This window comes from Anastrepha ludens, chromosome 4 (assembly GCF_028408465.1).
Source record: "Anastrepha ludens isolate Willacy chromosome 4, idAnaLude1.1, whole genome shotgun sequence".
NCBI classification, from domain to species: Eukaryota; Metazoa; Arthropoda; class Insecta; order Diptera; family Tephritidae; genus Anastrepha; species Anastrepha ludens.
In genome coordinates, this window is record NC_071500.1 from 102,836,835 (window position 1) to 102,851,447 (window position 14,613).

At 37.7% G+C, this 14,613-nt stretch overlaps 5 protein-coding genes across 5 annotated transcripts; 3 read left to right on the plus strand and 2 right to left on the minus strand.

Annotated features, from left to right (window-relative positions):
* The first annotated feature begins 2,805 nt into the window (after positions 1-2,805).
* LOC128862149 (cilia- and flagella-associated protein 45) lies at positions 2,806-4,782 on the plus strand. The gene has a single exon (XM_054100617.1). It carries the CDS (start codon positions 2,913-2,915, stop codon positions 4,569-4,571), a length of 1,659 nt encoding a protein of 552 aa, XP_053956592.1. The 5' UTR covers positions 2,806-2,912; the 3' UTR covers positions 4,572-4,782.
* Positions 4,783-9,125: 4,343 nt separating this feature from the next.
* Positions 9,126-10,229, minus strand: LOC128862150 (SAGA-associated factor 11 homolog). Its single transcript, XM_054100618.1, has one exon. The coding sequence runs from the start codon at positions 10,113-10,115 to the stop codon at positions 9,459-9,461; it is 657 nt and encodes a 218-aa protein (XP_053956593.1). The 5' UTR covers positions 10,116-10,229; the 3' UTR covers positions 9,126-9,458.
* An 883-nt stretch (positions 10,230-11,112) lies between these two features.
* On the plus strand, positions 11,113-12,079 carry LOC128862153 (uncharacterized). The gene is made up of 2 exons (XM_054100623.1): positions 11,113-11,510; positions 11,566-12,079. Exons 1-2 carry the CDS (start codon positions 11,410-11,412, stop codon positions 11,915-11,917), a joined length of 453 nt encoding a protein of 150 aa, XP_053956598.1. The 5' UTR covers positions 11,113-11,409; the 3' UTR covers positions 11,918-12,079.
* On the minus strand, positions 11,983-13,115 carry LOC128862152 (charged multivesicular body protein 1b). Its single transcript, XM_054100622.1, has 3 exons — positions 12,898-13,115; positions 12,357-12,822; positions 11,983-12,288 (listed from the first exon to the last, which is right to left on the minus strand). The coding sequence occupies exons 1-3, from the start codon at positions 12,917-12,919 to the stop codon at positions 12,165-12,167; spliced, it is 612 nt and encodes a 203-aa protein (XP_053956597.1). The 5' UTR covers positions 12,920-13,115; the 3' UTR covers positions 11,983-12,164.
* A 688-nt stretch (positions 13,116-13,803) lies between these two features.
* Positions 13,804-14,475, plus strand: LOC128862155 (tigger transposable element-derived protein 2-like). Its single transcript, XM_054100624.1, has 2 exons — positions 13,804-14,066; positions 14,125-14,475. Exons 1-2 carry the CDS (start codon positions 13,900-13,902, stop codon positions 14,141-14,143), a joined length of 186 nt encoding a protein of 61 aa, XP_053956599.1. The 5' UTR covers positions 13,804-13,899; the 3' UTR covers positions 14,144-14,475.
* Positions 14,476-14,613: the final 138 nt, after the last annotated feature.

The following is a 14,613-nucleotide window of genomic DNA, read 5'->3' on the forward strand; positions in this document are numbered from 1 at the left end:
TTTTTTTATTATTGTTATTACTAATCGATCAATCAATCGACAGCAGCCGCCGTAGCCGAATGGCTTGGTGCGTGACTACCATTCGGAATTCAGAGAGAATGTAGGTTCGAATCTCGGTGAAAGACCAAACATGAAGAAAACGTTTTTTCTAATAGCGATCACCCATCGGCAGGCAATGGCAAACCTCCGAGTGTATTTCTGCCATGAAAAAGCTCCTCATAAAAAGTATCAGCCGTTCGGAGTCGGCTTGAAACTGTAGGTCCCTACATTTTTGTGGAATAACATCAAGACGCACGCCACAATTAGGAGGAGGAGCTCGGCCAAACACCCAAAAGGGCGAACGCGCCAATTATACAATATATATATTAATATATATGTATTTATATATAATCCATAATGTCCAATATTTATGTATAACAATGAATATTAATCAACTTCTGTCTCTTTTAAAGGTAAGTAAAGGCTGGACACCTCGCTAAGCACTTATTTTAAAGACCAGTCATGTTGATTGGTTTTGGTAGAAATAGGCAAATTCAAACAGCTGGCAAATCTAGTGTTAATTAAGCCACTGTAGCTGGTTCTGCCAACAGTTTGCGTGTGAGCCCAAGCACAGCTTGTGTGTGGGCCAGAGGAAGGTGCTTGTTCTTGGTTGGACTACAGCAAGTTTTTGCTTAACTTCCTTGTTTAATTTGTAGATGGACTAGCCTATAGCTCGTTTATTAACCCCTTCAATCCTCTGGCTACATATATTATATTATATATGCATGCATGTATGGACCTCTAGTTTTCTTTTGCTCTACATACACGCGCATATAAAAAAATCCACAGTTTTTGCGAACACGCAAAACAACGTTAACATTGAAAATGATTTTGCATACTATTAGTCGATACAATTTAAAAGACAAAAATAATATTTAACTTGTTTTATTTCATATTTATTTTAAAATTTAAAAGACGTTACAATATTTTTGAATGTTTTAAAATGTATATTCGGTAGTTTTGTTATCACTTTCATCGTCACTGCTTTCATCGCCATTAGACGTTTAAAACTTTTTATATGATTGAAGATACTCAGATGTCAAATACATACATACATGTAGACGTAGGCTTTTCATTGTAAATGTCTTTCAGCGGAACTTAGCCTATTTTGAAGCCAGTAAACTTTATAACGCTCAACGCGTGAACGTAAGATGGTCCGGCAAGTTTTTTCATTTACTTTCAATCAATTTTTACCGTTTAAGCTCCATAGCAATTGGCGTAACTTTCATCGGCGGGATATGAGTCTTCAAAAGTTTTTTTACCGAATACATTTGGTTTTGTACTGCTCATATAAACACTCGAGCCTGTGATCTGCTTAGCACGCAGTTTTTCCAAAATACCCTCCATCCATTTAAATATTTGCGATGCCAGATTATTCTTGAATTTATTGGATTTTGTTGACAATTTGTACATGATTTTGTTGACAGTCTGCCTCCCGCCGAGTGGCGACCGCTGTTAGGAAAAACTTGTTTCTATTGATGTACATGCATGAAGGCTCGTATCGGTGCATTACCGTGCGGGCATCGTTTTCCAATAGGGTGATTAATTTTGCGCCACCTTGTTCACTTGCTGTAGTGGCTGTAAGCCCCTGTACCATGTGCATATACTTCAAAATAAATAAAAAATCAACTCAAAACAGAAATTGCTTGCCTTTTCCTGCTAATGTTGGTAATTTAATAAAATTTTATACAAAATGCATTGCAATTTAATAAAAATGAATTTTTTTTATACACAAGCGAAAAGGCGATCACCAGCTAGTAAAGATATGTAATTATTAGGGCATGGAAATCCAAGCAGATACATACATATATGTTTTCATTACCCGCTGCAGGCATATTAAACGCGTAGAAGCAGCAGCGTAGCAAATTTAATTGTCTCTATTTATTTGATCTCTAAATTTCAAATTTTACCTAAATTATTCTAAGATTGACTTAGTTCATATATTTTGTCATTCTAGGGACCAAAAGGCAGAAACAAAATGCATTGCTTTGTTGTTTTTGTTCTACTGCTACTACCTTTTCTATGTGCCTTGCACAATGTACAGAATCAAAGGAGCGGTCAACATCAAACCGTTAATCGGCTCTCAGCGAATTTGAAGGGATCAGCGGAAGTGATTCAGTCACAAATAAATTACTCAATTCCGAATGCTCACGCTATGTTAGTTTTTGTGAGGCGTGATTGTATGCATTGCTCAGACTCTCATACTCTCAAAAAGTGGTATATAGCATTTGCTTAAATTTAACATCATTAACAACAATAGAAGAAGACTTTTGTCATCCTTTGTATTAAATGTGTTAAGAAGTGAATTTGATTGTGATGACAACTTAAGAAGATTTTTTTGTAATATGCCTGTTAGGTAAATAAATAAGTAAATAAATTAGTTACACTTTCAGAGTTAAAGATTTTTTAATTTAATAATAAACTAATTAATTGCACTTTCAGTTAAAGTTAAAGTAATGCACAAATGGAAAATTTTAAAATTCTTTTTTTAATTCCACCCTCTGGACTAGTCCTGTCTTTGGCAAAGATGGTCTGGGAGGCATCCTTTTTCACAGTTATTAGCGTTTGTTCGTGTTGAGTCATATTTTTGTAAAATTGTTGGACTGCGTTATTAGGTCGATTACCGTTGGCCTGTGATACGCACACATCTCTATGACTACTTCCTGTTTATCAAAATAACCGTTGCCTCACACTGGTGGAGGTTTATGAGGGTGAATAACTTGGGCTTTTTCAATTCCAAAACAAATCGAGCGTTCACTCAAACAACTTTCAAAATCTTTCATTTGAAAATTAGAAATTTCTTCATTTTTAATATTTAACTACAGAGATTAAAGTAAATACAAAAAAATACATATATTTTAATACGAATAATTATGCCCTGTTTTACGGCCTCAAATTTACGTCTTGCGCGCGACCATCTGGAAAATGCTGGGAAGAGGCGCGCCAAAACCTCAACAACACACCGTTCGCATGTGAGTAGCACAAGTGTGGCCGGAGGCACTACTGCCGAGCTGAATGAGTCTTTCAAAGCGGCCATTGCTGCACAAAACAACAAGAAAATGACCAGAGAATGTACTGAATTCCTAAAAGTAATGGGCTATACTCCGCAAACGCTCAACAAACGTCAGATCTCTAAATCAGCAAGACCCAGAAATCAGACAATGCTGACCCAAAAAGAGCTAGATCGCCTAAAAAATGTATCAAAAGAAGTTACACTCGAAGAACGACTGGAAGAGCTGAAGAGACAGGAGGAGGAAAGAAATCGCATGGAAAGAGAGACTGAAGAGCTGCGCTTACGTTTCAAAAAGATTGATGACGCCCGACAGAAGGCATTAGAGGAGAATGCTGAAAAAGAAGATCTCTTTGGCGCCGGTGAAAAGGTTAAAGTTTTAGAGCGCGCATTTCTTGCAAAGCACGAGCAGGAAGAGGAGGTGCGGCGGGTCAATCGTATTATTCTGAATGCAAAGTGTCAGGCGGTGCGTGATGCCCAGATACAGGAGAAGGAGGATTTTCAACGAGAATTGCGCGACGAAGAGATACGTATGGATAGAATGGTGTTGGAGCGTGCCACAGATGCGCTGAAAAAGGAGGATGCTACTGAGGAGAAGAAGAAAGAGGAGAAGTTGAAATATGCTTGTGAGATTCGTAATCAATTGAGTGAACGTGAGACGCTGCGCTTTCTGGAAGCGGAACGCTTGGAGCAAGAAGCTAAACGTATACGCAAAGCTAATGAACTTATTCGATTCGAAGATGAACGCCAGGCGGAACTGCAACGTGAGCGTAAGCTGAAATTCCGTGAAGAGTTGAATAGGATCGCTGAGATGGCAGCACTTTTTAGAAAGATGATTTGCGAGCAAGAGCGCGAGGCTGATATGCGTGTGGCAGCGTACATGCGTGAAAAGCAGAAGAAGGAGCGTGAATTGGCAATGGAAAAGAAAGTGGCCCAGGAGGCGGCCGAAAATAAACGGCAACGCATATTCATACTAGCCCAAAAGATGATGGAGGCGAAGACGGCTAGCGAGGAGTTGAGCTATTTACGTGAGCAGGAACGTATCGAGCGCGAATATCGACGCAAAGAGAAGGAAGCGGCATTGCGTAAGAAGAAAATTGAAGAGGATTTGGCCGAGGCACGCGAACGTCAATTGCGCGAAGCAAAACACAGACAAGCGCTGCAAATTGCGCGCGCCGAACAGGACTTTGACCACCTAATGGCACAGGTAAAGCAGGATGAGGAGAAACAAAAACAGCAGGTGGTACAGCGGGAACGTCAGAATGAGTGCTACCGCCAGGCCATTATAAAACAAATGACCGAGAAAGAGTTGGAGCGGCGCCGCCTATTGGAGCTTGATCGCGCACAGGCATTGGACTGGCGTGAAGGCGAGCGGCAACGCGATCGCAATATTCGGGCAGTAATCGACGCGAAATTGGCTGCAATGCGCGATGCCTGCTTGCCCGAAAAGTACATTAAAGAAGTGGAAATGCAACTGACGAAAATTAAAGGCCAAAAGGCATTGCTGACAAGAAACAAATGAACTTAGGGTATTATTTTATGCTATTTTATTTCGCTGGCATGATGGTAATAAATATTTATTATCTTTGAAGTATAACGCTTGCAGCGAAGCAGCAAATATTACTTTATGCAATTTTTTTCGTATAAAACCTAAGCATGGAGGAGAAAAAATTATTGCAAACTACATTTAGCTGTACTATGAAAAATCTGATATATTATTAAACCTTCTTTCAACTGGGATAATCTTGTTTTATTTTCATGTGATTTAATAGGTGTATTTTAAATATATTTGTTTTATACCCAACGTGCACAATAGCAGTAGATTATTTTTTAGTGCAGGTAGATATAAACATATACAAATTTGTATAGGGATATGTGTATTTATAATGCACTAAAGGGGTAATAAAAGGTTCAGTACAATGATAAGCATCAGTTTGGTTGTTCGTCTGTGCAACGGATTATTCATGTAAGTCACCATTAAGGTGTTAGGGGTAGTCAGAATTTTCAAAGAATTTAATTTTTTTGCATTTTCTTAAAGTATAATATCTTAAAAATATTGGGTGAAAAATTGAAGTGAATCCGACAAATACCTTTCGAGTTATCCAACAGTTAACAAAGAGCGCTCGGGCGTTCCGGAGCCAATAGCAAAACTATGTTTTTTGAACTTTAAAACCGCTTGGTAGATTTCAATAAAATTTATATTGCTTTGGGATGTTGCCAAAGCTCTTGAAGGCATTTTGATAGAAATACGAATAGGGGTAAAAGCATTATTTTAAAGTATTTGTGCGTGTATCCAAAAATAGCTGCAAGTTAAACCACAGAAGCAACTAGACTGCGTAAAATCATAACAAAAAGTATATTAATTATTTCTCCGGATACCTCCAAAAACCGGATAAGAGTTGGGCGATCTCGAGTGAAGAAACATTAAAGTTGCTAGTGCACACACATTTTCCAAGCCATGAACCACCTAAGATATTAGTTCTAAGTCGAATAGTGACATTGAAGATATTTATAAATACTGAAACTAGGATAATCTGGGAAGTGAATACTTTTAAACCCTATGATTTAGGTCCAGACGGATTCTTCTCGGCTCAAATACAAAACTCATTCGACTATATTATGGAGTGGTTAACTGTTATATTCAAAGCTACTTTGAAGCTCAAATGCGTTCCATCCTTATGGAGAGAAGTTAAAGTTGTCTTTATTCCTAAGGCAGGAAAAAGTTCACACATAACACCCAAGGATTTTAGGCCAATAAGTCTATTCTCATTCATACATACTAAAAACATTAGAAACATATTTATGTAGCATTGAGTGTTTGGCCGAGCTCCTCCTCCTATTAGTGGCGTGCGTCTTGATGTTGTTCCACAAATGGGGGGACCTACAGTTTTAAGTCGACTCCGAATGGCTGATATTTTTTATGAAGAGCTTTTTCATGGCAGAAATACACTCGGAGGTTCGCCATTGCCAGCCGATGGGCGACCACTATTAGAAAAAACGTTTTCTTCATGCTTGGTCTTTCACCGAGATTCGACTGTACATTCTCTCTGAAATCCGAATGGTAGTCACGCACCAACCCATTCGGCCATGGCGGTCGATTTCAAAATATTTGTTCTTCCTAAAATAAACTCCGCAGTGGAGACGTCAATTCGATTTTCAAAGACGTAGACAAAAATCCAAAGTTAAATGCTTCAAATTTTATCCGAACAAGTAGCAACAGCATTTTCAAACAATCGATTTTTTTTTACAGATCATCGACATTTTAAGGAGAAATTATGCAGACCGTGGAGCAACTTTTTTTTTATTGTACTTTGGGTCACATGATTTTTTATATACTAATTTTTGTAGAGTAAAATGAAAATACATTTTTTTATAAAGTTTAAGTATGGGGTTTCCAATAACGGGTGTTATCTATCGCTATCGAGAGATGATTAACGATGTTTTATGGCCGGAATTGGATGGTATTGATCTTGAAAACGTTTATTTTGAACAAGTCGGCGCTACGTGTCACGAAACCATTGATCTTTTACGGGAATAGTTTACGGACCATGTTATCTCTCGAAGAGGATATCACAATTGGCCACCAAGATCTTGTGGTTCAACACCTTGTGACTTTTTTCTTTGGACCCACGTGAAAGAGAAGGTCTACGCCAACAGCCAACAGCCCAGGGTCGATTCAAGACCTCAAAGATAGCAGTCGCTAGGCTATCGAGGACATAGGGCAGCCACTTTGCAATTCGGTTATGGAAAATTTCATGACAAGGTATTGTCCTGTAAGCCTGGTCGTGGTGGTCATTTGCCTGATGTTATCTTCCACTATTAACGGCATACCTTCCTCTTTATAAGGAAATAAACATCCGACCATTTATATTAAAAAATTGCATTTTTCTTGGAGTATCAAAATAACACCTCTTTTTGGAAAAGTCTTACTAATAAACTATGTATACAATTTTTTATATTTATTTCTACTGTTAACCCTTAAAAACAGATTCTCCTTTAACGCATTTTTGGCGCTGCTGGTCATATGTAACCCCTTAATATATTTGGCAGCGATGGAAGGGAACATCAACTGTAAAGCATAGTGGCGGCAAACGTACTGCTTTGGGGAGCTCTTGTGGCAGTTGGAGTTAGTAGAGGATGACATGGGTCGTTACAAATACAAGTCTGTACTAGAACATATTTTGTAACCTTCGGTGGATAATTTGAAGGTTAGTGCATATAGGACTTTTCAAAAAGATAACGTTCCAAGGCACACGGTACGCATTATTAAATATTGCCTGCTTCTCAGTGCACCAAGCTAATAAAATACACAACCGCAAAGCTCAAATTTTAAATATTGTTGCACAAGTATTGGACATTTTGGAACGCAAAATTAAAAAACAAAACAAAAAAAAAAAAAGGTTTTCAATGCTGCTTTACTCAAAGAGCGCAGCTTAGACCAGTATAACTTTTGCAGAGCTGACAATTTTAGGCCAATCAAATACTAAAAGGCAATAATATCTGGTATTATGTAAAGTTTTCATGCTAAATTAAGCTATTTGTGTGCTGTATGTGGACTTTTGTCAACGCTGTTTTTACGTTTTTCCCCATAACTTCAATTTTTCATTACAAAGAATGGATTTTTTTCAGTTTATTGAGACTAAAAAAAGGCCTCAAAAAAACTGTATCAACACAATTCTCCGTACACTTTATGGACTAGCATATCAACGAAAATAAGGGGTGTATGTAGACTTTTGCCCATCACTGTATGCATGATGGAGATATGAGACTTCTTCTTTAATACGTTTGCAACCCTGTTACAAATACTTAGCCTATACTATTCTGTTCTTCGACATTTATTTTGCAAAGATAGGTAAATTTGAATGCGAATATAAAAATAATGCTGTTTTATATAAAAATTTAAAATACTTTGCATGCAATGTTGCCCAACTTTTTGACACTTAGAACGCTACACTTTTTATATTCTAATCTCCAGGCGCATTAAACTGCGAATGTTCAGCTCATGTGTAAAGTCTGCATTGTTGTACGCATGTGAAACACGGCTGATCTACAACACCACCAACAGAGGCTGCAATCTTTCGTCAGCAAATGCCTCCTCTTTATCTTTAGAATATTTTGGCCGAATAACATCAGCAACGACGCGTTTCTCCGACAGTCGGTTTTAAGTTACCTGAACGGCCCGGATTTACTATAAATGCGGCCAAAGACTGTCACTCCAGCAGCACTCCCCGTACATGTCGATGGTTTTCGAGAAAAGTGACATAATTTAAAAATACAAAATACTGAGGTGGGACAGTTTTCTAGATAATTGACGCGCGAATTCGATCACCTGACAAAACGACACTAACGCCATCTCTCAGAATTGCTTCAAGATTCGCTTATGACGCTTTTCCAGATAAAAATATTATATGTAAACTCTGTATTTGATTTTTGCTTTTAACGGCAGAACTCAGAATTTGAGTTAATTTTGAGTTGTGTCGCTTTTCTCGAAAACCATCGATGTATGGGAAATGTGTTTGCTGCAACGCTTCTGTTGACCTCCAACAAATGAGGAACCTATCCTATGGAAAACCAAACACAGAAAGTGGCGATGGATAGGTCACACGATTAGAAAACCACCATATATCACTGGACTGGAACCTGCAAAGGAGCAAAGGTCGCGGTCGGCCAAAGATCACTTGGCGATGGTCGATGTTGTGCAAACTAGCAGTTGCCAACATCACATGGGACGGCGCAAAAACAACAGCCCAGAACCGTGTACGATGGAAGAGTCTTCTTGTCGTAGTTGTAGCAGCATACAAATTCCCCATACATGCAGAGGGAATGGTGCTGGAGTGACAAGTCCTTGGCCGCATATAAATCCAAGTCAACCCGGTAACGTAGAACCGACTGTCGTGGGAATGGAAAGAGTCTTATCGAGGCCCTATGCTTCCGACCGGTGTAAACAAGGATATAAAAAAAAATGTTTACAAAGTTGCTAAAATTTTACATCGACCGTTATATATTAAATAAATTGAGCAATACAGCGGCTGAAATAAAAACTCGAACTAGCCCACATTTTCAACCCTTTACTTTTTATTGAAAGATTTTTTGTTTTCATTATCGGCAGTTCCGTTTCTCACATTTTATTTATTATTATATAACTTGAATAAGTTGGTAGAATGTATACAAGGCATTTATAAATAAAACATGTATTTTACACTATAAATGGAATCTTTTAGCACAGTTTAGATGTTGCATCTCAGTATGTCTATGTACACGCTATCATAGTTACATGCACTAATAACCACTAACAATTATATTCATTGCATATAGAAATGCAATTCTACTTTTTCCTGCAGTCTGCAGTCTGAATGCGAAACAAAATAGTAAATTGTATACTTATACTTTTACATTTTTCTCCCCGAGCTTAGAATGATTTGCCATTATTTTTTTTAGAGCCATTGTTTCGATTGCTTTGATTAGTCTTCTTTCGGCGTTTCTCTGACGACCAGTCAATGTCGTCCTCGTCATCGGTGCCAACAGTCGTTTGCAGATACGATGAAGACGACGAAGAACTAGCACTTGTACCTTCCTTAGTGGCTAAACGCCGGCTAGCTATACGTGACGAATTACGCCCCATGCCCATGCATTTCTCTAAGTGTGTCGCAAAGCGGGACGCTGACACGGGCCTATCACAGTTTGGACATGTGCAATCCATTAGCTTTTTAACTGATGAAATGCCGAAAATATCATAATTTGGCATATCTACGATGCGATAGGAAGCGTCCGTTCCTTCTTCGGGCACTCCATCTAGAGCATCTAAGTTACCAGTCTTATGCAAATGATGTATTTCCAGGAATACACCCACTATAGCATCGTCAAGTAATGACTGATATAGGTAGAGTGCAGCCTCGTCTAAACTTGTTTGATCTTTGATAATGTCATGGAAAGCCTTCTGAATGGATGCTACAGTCATTTTATTGTTGTTGGTTGAAGACTTCCCCGAGACGATGAGATTTGTATTTTTCTCGTTATTGGTACCAATGTTGGATCCAGCCAGCGATGGATTGGACGAAGAAGCCATAACACTATGTAGCAATGTTGCTAGTCCTCTATTTTTTTGTTGACAATGTCGGCTTTTTATGACTTCCACAGCTTATCAAAATAATGTGCAACAAAATCACCTGTGTGCGTACGATTATTGTGAATGGTCATGATATAAAAAAAAAAAAAAAAATCACCGAATAGGGTGTTTACGTGAGCCGATTTTACAAGCAGTTTAGTTGAACGCAACAATTGCTCATTGAGCAACCGTGGACTTATTTATATTCTTACTATGTGTGCTTTCATTTCGAAAGTGAAATTTTAGCGTGTGGCTTTCAAGGATGAAAGAATAACAGGTTGCGCCTTCCGAATTCTCTGTGTCGTCATAGCCCATGAATTAACAATCAAAAGGAAGGGGTATTACTTGTTTGTGAAGAGGAAGAGTTGGCAAAAGCAATGGAAACAACCAACTTATTCGCAAAAACACATATTTTTTTGCCACAGTGTCTTCCGTATAAAAACTCAAAAAGAAAACTGCATTTGGAGGCATAATCTTAATTGGCGCTTTACAATTTAATACGGGGTACTCGCTGTTGTTGTAGCAGCATTAGCATATACGGAGAATGTCGCTGAATTTAATAATAAATCCGGGACGTTCTGGCTAAGTAGAACCGATTGTCGTGGGAGCGCGGAGTACTTCGTCATTAGTTGGTGTAGTTTAAGTCTCACAAGTCACAATATTACCAAGCCATTCACTGAATTTTCATAAACAAGTTATTTCTTCTCCTTTTGTTTGTTTTGTATTCTTAAGGTACCTGACGTCAGACTTGTCAAAATCGCGAAAAATAAAGTAACGGTTTTGGGAAGACGCCACCTAAAGACACTCAATTCGCCTCGAGCGGCTTCGGTAATGAATGTTATTAAAATAAATATAGTAAATTCGTAAAATTTGTAAAGTGTTTGGGATGCTAAGAGCCTTACTCAAAGAATTTTTATTTCGGGTTTTAACTCCATCAGACAATGTTTATGTAAGAGATTTTATTTGAGTAATTGGTAACATTGGTAATTCCTATAACCCCAAGTGATTGAAACTGTGTTAAAAAAAAGAGTGTGATAATTAATTTGTATTAACGCAAAGTTCCTTAGCATAGCCATTGTGAATGGGTAATAAGTCAAGTGACAGAGAAACAGAGATCATTCTTTGGTAGTAATCAACTAATTGTTTACATCTGTGAAAGTAATAAAAACTCAAACTCATATTTATGAATATAGACGGAGCGACTTAATTAAAGAAGAAATGTGCATGTAATCTCAATTATTGAACGAACCCGAAAATGCTGCTTGACGAAAAGGGTCAGAAGTATAAATTGCTTGCCGAAAAAATCTATCAGCGTTGTCACGAATTGCAGACGGAAAATGAGCGCTGTGTGCTGCGGTAATTCCTAAGTTTATGTATATTTTCAAATATATAATACTTTAATTGTCTTCAGAATAAATACGGTTAAGAAACTGTTGCGACGACGCACCCGCGATGTTGAGCTTTTAAAGCGACGACTTGATAAACACAATGACGTATGGCGACAGTTACCGATGGTGGCACCACATCCGAAACGAAAAATTGAACAAAAACGTGGCCCTAAACCTAAACCAAAAAATATCACAGAAGAGCCCGGGGACGGCAAAATCAAGAAGGTACGCAAACAACGAATGAAAAAGAATGTACCACCACAGCCGGGTTCTGCTGAAATAACGATGCAACAGCTGTCTCAACAACATTTCAGTGAGCAGGAGCACCAATTATTGATGCAACAACAATTTGTGCAGTACAAACAGGATATGTGAATAGAGATTCTAAATATTTAGTTGATTGAATTGCCGACTATCCTATATTTATATGTAATAGTATATTGATTTAAAACTTTTGAAACATTTTTAATATATTATACATGCGTCCAACGTGGGCCATATGATAATAAAGCGATAAACTTAAAATGAAATGAAAAATACGGTTTTATAAACATCCAGTAATACCAAATCCATACATAAAGCGCCAATTCGAAGAGAATTCTTGGCCGTAAATGCAATAAAACTATTCGGCTTGCCTTAACCGTGCCAGCCGTTGAGTTAATTCATCCTGTTCTTGGGATACTTGTGTAGATGCACCAATAGTTGAACTTTGCACACCACTGGGTAGTTCCATGTTGAGCTCCAAACTGCGCAAATAGTATAAATAAAATTTATTATCAAAATTGTACGGAATAGCTAAATCTTAGCTACTTACCCAGCTTCATCGGCCACTTGTTGTAATAGATTATCGACATCGCCTTGTGGCACAGAGGTTGTAGTCGTGTCGGACATGGTATTCTCCATCACCGAACTCTGTACATCCAAGTCTTCGAATTGCGATTCGAATTTCTCCATGAGTGATGAGATTTTTTCTAAATTCATACCTTTCATTGCAGCATCCATAGCTTTCACCACACCGGCCATCGAACTTGTAACTTTACGAGTAGTCAGTGCTGATTGCACACGGCTTGCAACTGCGTCTACACGAGCACTCATACGCAAATAATTTACAGCTTGATTCTTCTGTCGTATTGCATTTTCTGCATGTATACGGGCTACATCCATGTTACCCTTTTGAATGGCCTTCTTCGCCTTTACTTTCTCAAGCTTCTCCTCTTTTTCACATTTTTTTGAGTTGCGCTCCAGCTCCTTTACAGCAAACTTTAAATTGAAAAGGTGTTCTATAATAATGACAAATAATTAATTATAGTGAGTTTATATGAGTTATGGCAGGCAAGTTACAATTCTGCTCTTACTTTCCATGGATGAGGTGGACATTTCGTTACCCAGTTTGTTGGCTTATATACAAATAGAAGAGTGGGGAAATAAATTTAGTTTGTTAAAAAGCAATTTGCTCTTCGTTGAACTAGTAATTTCGAGTGTTATTTTTCGCAAAACTTCTTGAATTTCGCAGCAGCAATTGTTTGTCGACTTCTAACTAATATGAATCATTGTTTTGTTTGACAGCTGTGAGCTCATAGAAGTGTTGAACAGTAGCGAAATTACCATTTGATTAGGAATTCATTCACGGTGGACAAATAATTTAATTTTCCTTTTAAAATACAGTAGCAAAGAATATTGCATGTGTGAAACATAAGACATCTGAATTACCCTGTGACCAATATTTTTGCTATTTCCTCTTTCTTTAAATACATTTCCTTTTCCTACTCATCACAGGATTGTTGTGCAAGTCAGTTAGTTGACCAGATTTACGCTCAAAATTAAGATTTACCCCGAAGTTATTAAATGTATGTTGCTGATTCTACCAAATAGGGTTAATAGTGGTAGCTAGCAGGATTTAATGTCATATTCGTTATTTCATCAAACATCATGATTCAATTATTAAAGGTTTGCTCGCTTGTGACGTTAGATTTTTGACACTCCCTTACAAAAGGTTGTACAGTCTAATCTTGGTAATTCGGACACTTGATAATTCGGACAGCGCGGTAATCCGGACACCAAAACGTTTTCTATTGAAGTCTCTGTAATCCGGACACCACGTATTCATGTACCTCTAAAATTCGGACACTTCTTTATTTTCCAGTGAATATGCTGAAATAAAAAGGAATTCCGTTATTTTTTATTTTATTTTATAAAGGGGACTCCCCTGCTAACTACTTTGCGTGAATAGTGCGTTTAAGTGCTCGTCACCCTCCTAGTTCATATTCATAAGCATATTTGCGTAACGTGTAGTTCAGTAGCTAATTTCAAACATTAACTCCATAATTTCTTTAACTGTGGACTGTATAAATTTAACTATGGCACCAGCAGCTAAGAAAAAACATACGTTTTTAACGATAGACCAGAAAAAAGAAGTTCTTAAGAAACTAAGTGAAGGACAGTCAATTCGACAGCTAGCTGCGCAATACAATGTAGGTAAATCTACAATTTCGGACATAAAATCAAGTGGATTAAAGATTGATAGGTAAAAAACGAAAACATTTTGTAAGAAGAGTTTACACTCCTTTGATTATATTTTGCAGTTACATTGCTAGAACATAATGTGGCCTTGGAAAGCGTAAAACTATGCGACCTGCGGAGTTTGAAAAGATGGAAGACCACTTGTATAAATGGTTTGTAAACGCAAGACGAAACAATGCACCGATTTCCTCGGAAATCATCAAAGAAAGGCCAAACAATTCTGTTCCCAAATTTACGGACAAAGTGTGGAATTTGTGGCTAGTAATGGTTGGTTTAGTACAATAATTTTCGCTCCCGATATGGAATTAAATTCTTAAAAATATCTGGCGAAAAACTTTCCAATGATTCTACTGCTGTGCAACCCTTTATTGAAAAATTGCGAAAGAAAATTGCAGAAATGGGCATTACGTATGATCAGGTTTACATATAATGCAGATGAGACTGCTTTGTTTTGGAGAAAACTTCCAGAAAAAACCCTTGCATTGCATAGTGAAAAATTCGCACCCGGGCGCAAAATTGGAAAAGAAAGAGTAACACTTCTAGTTTGCTGT